This window comes from Lagopus muta, chromosome 7 (assembly GCF_023343835.1).
Source record: "Lagopus muta isolate bLagMut1 chromosome 7, bLagMut1 primary, whole genome shotgun sequence".
Classification (NCBI taxonomy): Eukaryota; Metazoa; Chordata; class Aves; order Galliformes; family Phasianidae; genus Lagopus; species Lagopus muta.
The window spans coordinates 413,889-418,692 of NC_064439.1; the positions used below are offsets into that span (position 1 = coordinate 413,889).

Below are 4,804 nucleotides of genomic sequence, written 5' to 3' on the forward strand. Positions count from 1 at the left end.
ACAAAGGACTCGGTGGCTGCATGGTGGTCCACGATGGTCACTTTGGCCTCCTGTGCAGACGAGGAGGTGAGCGGTGTCCCAGCCCTCCTGCGGGCACTGCCATCACGGTGTCCCTGCTGTCACTGGGGCCACCCCCCCCCCACCGCTGGGTCCCACCTGGTAGCTGTGCAGCACAGCAATGTTCATCTCCACGGCAGCCTTGTCCTTCCAGAGGGACGAAGTCTTACGTGTGTCCAACCCCATGCGCAGGGCCACCTCCTAGCAGGGGGGGATCAGAGGTGTGTCCCTGTCCCCATGGGGATGTGGACACGGGGAGGGGATGGGGATGACGAAGGGGATGGGATGGGATGAGGATGGAATGGGACAAGGATGGAAAGGGGATGGGGATGGGGATGATGGGGATGGGGATGGGGATGGGGATGGGGATGGGGATGGGATGGATGGGATGGGGATGGGGATGGGATGGGGATGGGGATGGGGATGGGGATGGGATGGGATGGGGATGGGGGATGGGGATGCAGACATGGACAGGGACAGGATCTTTTGCCCATTCCGGTGCAGAACAGCAGCCATGGGCACCCCCAGACCCCACAGCAGAGAAGGGCTGGGGTTGGGGGACTCCCTTCCCCCCACTGTGCCCCCAGGTTCTACATGGGGACCCCCGTGGTGGTGGGGATGCACGGGGCTGCACCCCACCTGCAGCAGGTTGTAGCGGTGGCTGTCACAGAGGTTCCTGGTGCCGATCTCGCTGCTCATGTACCAACCATTGAAGGGTGCTGCTGGGAACTCCAACCCCCCGATCTCCAGCAGCATGTTGGACACAGCAGGCAGTGCGTACCAGCGCAGCCCCAGCTCCCCAAACCATTCCAGCCTGCGTTGGGAGGGAGATGCAGCCCAGAGCCCCACACCGGCCCCACAGAAGGGACACTTCCACCCCCAGCTTCTGACCCTGTTCTCATGTCATCCCACCCCATCCCCATCCCCATCCCCATCCCACCCCATCCCATCCCATCCCACCCCATCCCACCCCATCCCATCCCATCCCATCCCATCCCATCCCATCCCATCCCATCCCATCCCATCCCATCCCATCCCATCCCATCCCTTCCCACCCCATCCCATCCCCACAGCCATGCCCACACACTCCCTGCTCTGGCACTGTGGCACCCCCCTCCCCCCCATCCCGTTGCTCATCCCCTCTCACGTGGGGTGCGTGAGGGGCACCTCGAGGACCAGCTCCGATGGCAGTGGGAAAAGCTCGGGGGCCTCGTCGGGGTCCCTGCAGCAGCAGTGGCAGCACGTCGAAGCGCCCGCTGCCCGGACTCCATCCATAGTGCACGCAGAGCTGTGGGCACAGCGGGGTCAGGGGGCTGTAGGGCACTCATCCCAGGGCCGGGGGGGCGTTGGTGTGGGACCCCCACCTCGGTGATGTCCACGTTGGCTGGGTCGCCCAGCACGGAGCCGTCGGGCTGGCCGGTACCCGGCGTAGCGGATCAGCTGCGTGTTCCAGATGCGGAAGTCGCCCCGGCCCGGCGTCCGCTGGGGGAAGATGGTGATGGCCGACCTGTGGGGTGCAGGCGGGACGTCACCGACCTGCCCTCACCCCCTTGTGTGCCCCACACCTACCCCGGGTCCACCCTATCTGCTCCATCTTAACCCATCCCTGTGTTCTTCTGCTTCTCCTTTCCCTTCTCCTCCTTCCCCTTTCTGGCGTCCACCTCCGTTTCCAGCCTGTTTTCTCTCTCTGTCTTCATCCCCAACCCATCCCTCCCCGGCGTCCACCTCCGTTTCCAGCCTGTTTTCTCTCTCTGTCTTCATCCCCAACCCATCCCTCCCCAACCCATCCTTATTTCTTCCCCACACCCACCTCCTCCCCATCCCCATCTCCAACCCATCTCCACTCCTTCCCCATCTCCACTCCTTCCCTTCCATCTTTATCCCCACCCTGATGCCTCCCTCATCCCCTCCCCATCCCATCTCCATTCCTTCCCCATCTCCATCCCCATCCTATTCCCGCTCTCATCCTCAACCTACGCCATCCCCACCCCCATCCCTTCTCCATTCCTTCCCTTTCTCCATCTCCATCCCCATCCCCTCCCCATCCCATCTCCGTTCCTTCCCCATCCCCATCCTATTTCTACCCCCATCCCCATCCCACCCCAAATCCCCCCACGTCCCCCCTCACCGTATGTTCCCTCGGTTGGTGGCGTACTGGATGTGGGAGCAGAGGAACCCAAACATCTCCCCGACGCTGGCACAGTCCCGAGCATCGAACACCTGCGGGCGATGCGCTCCCGTTGCCCCCCCGGCCCCCCCTCCCCTCCCCACATCTGTGGGGCCACGCGTCCCACCTGCAGCTTGTTCCATTGGATGCGCCCCACACAGCGTGCCGCGTTGCGCCAGGCCTGCTTGGCCCCAAAGATGAGCTCAGCCTCCTGTAGCTGATATGTGCCCGTGCTCCGCACCGCCGCCTCCACCTCCCGCAGCCGCTGCACGTGGGCTGCAGAGCTCTCCCTGTGGGACCACCGTGTTGGGGGGGCATGGGGAGGGGTGGGGGGGGGTCCCGGTGCCGCCCTCTGGGGGGATGTGGGGCAGGGAGGGCGCCGGGGGGTGGTGGTGTGCGGATGGGGGGCAATGGGAGGAGAAGGGGTTGGGTGCCGCGGGAGAGGGGAGGGGGGCAGTGCCGAGGGGTGCTGTGGGGCAGGGATGGGGGTGAGGATTTGGGGCACTAAGGAGAAGGAATGGGGATGAGGATGTGGGTTGACAGACGGAGGGGATGAAGGCAGCTTTGTGGGGCACTGTGGGGCAGGGATGGGGATGAAGATTTGGGACAGAATGGGACAGCAGTGTGTGATTCTTCTGTGCGAGGTGAAAGGCAGGGCTGTGGGGTGCTGTGGGGCAGAATGGGGGCAGGGCTATGGGAGCGGGACAGCGCTGCGGCACCACGGGCTGGGGGCGTTTTAGGGTATCCGCGGTCAGGGACGGGGATGGGGACGGTGCTGCACGACGCCTTCAGGCAGCCATGGGGTCAGGGCGATGGGATGCCGCGGTGCCGGGCCGCGGGCAGCGCCATGGGGCAGCGCTATGGGGCGCAGTGGGGCAGGAAGGCGGCACTCACCGCCGGATGGACGCGTAGTATTGGTCGATGAAGTCCCGCGCCAGAGCCAACAGCTCAGCACCGCTGCGGCCGCCCTCAGCGCCGGGCACGGGCAGCTGCTTGGGCAGCACCAGGGAGCCCAGGCAGCGGCGCGCCGAGCACGGAACCTCCTGCGGGCATCCGTGGGGGCTGGCATCGGTGGGGCACCCCGCACCCAGCCCTACGGGGCGCCCCACACCGCCCGTCCCTGCCCCACCTGCTCGGCCTGGGCGCACAGCGTGTCGTAGGCGATGCTCCCCGTCTCCCAGTTCTTCAGGCGGGGCGAAGCGCGTGGGCTCTGCGTGCCGGGGGGGCGCCGGGCTGCGGGGGGGGGGGGGGAGCACTGAGATGGGGGGACCCCTCCCCAGGGGGCTACGGCACTCGGGGGGAGTCCGGCCCCCAGATCCCAGATCCCAAATCCCACAGGGGGGCAGTGGGTGGGCAATGGGGGCTGCGGGGGTACTGCTGGGGGCAGTGGGGGTCTCTCCCCTCAGTGCTCCCCTGCCCTCGGTGCTGCTGGGGGGCCCGGACCCCATAGCCGTGGGTGGGGGCCCAGCACAGGCTCAGGGTGGTGCCTCGGCCTCGTGCGTGCGTGCAAGCGTGAACAATAGCGTGAGTCAGAGCGCCCCCCCCCCCGCCCGAAGGGGTTAAGCCATCCTGCCCCCCAGCCCCGCAGCCCGTGCTGCCCCCTCCCCGCAGTGAGGCCGTGTCCCCCCATCCCGGTTCAGCCCCACACATTCCGTCCACCCCAATGGGTCCTGGTGGGGTCCAGAAGGCTGAAGTGGGGGCGGGGGGGCACTGCTGTGCTCACCGTAGGGCCGGGACACCATCCTGGTGCTGAGTAACTGTAGGGAGGGGTGTAGGGTGGGGGCCACAGGGTGGGGGCCATAAGGATGGAGGCAGTAGGGAAGGGAACCTGTGGCTGCGCCCCACATCCTGCCCCCCCCAAATGACACTGCACCTCACTGCAGACATGGCTCTGGTGGGGGTGGGCATCCATGGGGTGGGGGGGATCTATGCGGGGGGATCCATAGGGGTGGGGATCCATACAGGCAGGGATCCATGGGGACACGGATCCGTGGGGGTGGGGACCCATGGGGACAGGGCTCTGGTGGGGCCACCTCTCCAGTGGGCGCAAGGTTTTGGTAGAGATGGGGCTCTGTGGGGACAGGACTCCAATGGGGACAGAGTTCCAATGGGGACACAGCCCTAGAGGGGCCACAGCTCCACGGGGACGGGGCTTGGCGAGACGGGGCCCCACGGGGTCACATCTCGGTGGGCATGGGGCTCCTCTGGGATAGGGATCCGTGGGTCCCCGTGTCCGTGGGGGAGACACCTCTCCAGTGGGCTCTGAGGGCATCCCTCCTCACGTGGATCCACAGCGCGCCCTCCACCCGGACCCAAGGACCCCTCCGACACCCCCCCCCCCCTTCACGGCACCCACCTGCCCTTATCGGGGCCGGACCCGTCCTCGGGCGCGGGGCTGAGCTGCCGGGAGCAGAGCCCGCAGGAGCGCGCGGCGCCGGGCAGCACGGCCGGTAGGTTCCCCATGGAGCTGCGGGAGCGGCCGCTTCCTCCGGCGCTGCGGGGGGAGTCGGGACCTCCGGCCGCCCCACGCGGGACGAGCGCTGGGGATGCGGGGACCTCCGGGAGCGGGGACGGAGCTTT

The 4,804-nt window shown here is 67.2% G+C and overlaps 1 protein-coding gene across 1 annotated transcript in view; it reads right to left on the bottom strand.

Annotated features, from left to right (window-relative positions):
* NOS3 (nitric oxide synthase 3) overlaps positions 1 to 4,804 on the bottom strand; it is a 9,639-nt gene extending 4,835 nt beyond the window's left edge. Inside the window, 13 exon segments of the mRNA XM_048951344.1 lie at positions 3 to 50; positions 157 to 258; positions 697 to 871; positions 1,205 to 1,275; positions 1,277 to 1,345; positions 1,422 to 1,472; positions 1,474 to 1,564; positions 2,186 to 2,277; positions 2,352 to 2,514; positions 3,119 to 3,267; positions 3,354 to 3,416; positions 3,418 to 3,457; positions 4,581 to 4,804. Of these exon segments, the coding sequence (XP_048807301.1) occupies positions 3 to 50; positions 157 to 258; positions 697 to 871; positions 1,205 to 1,275; positions 1,277 to 1,345; positions 1,422 to 1,472; positions 1,474 to 1,564; positions 2,186 to 2,277; positions 2,352 to 2,514; positions 3,119 to 3,267; positions 3,354 to 3,416; positions 3,418 to 3,457; positions 4,581 to 4,687 (1,221 nt within the window). The 5' untranslated portion in view covers positions 4,688 to 4,804.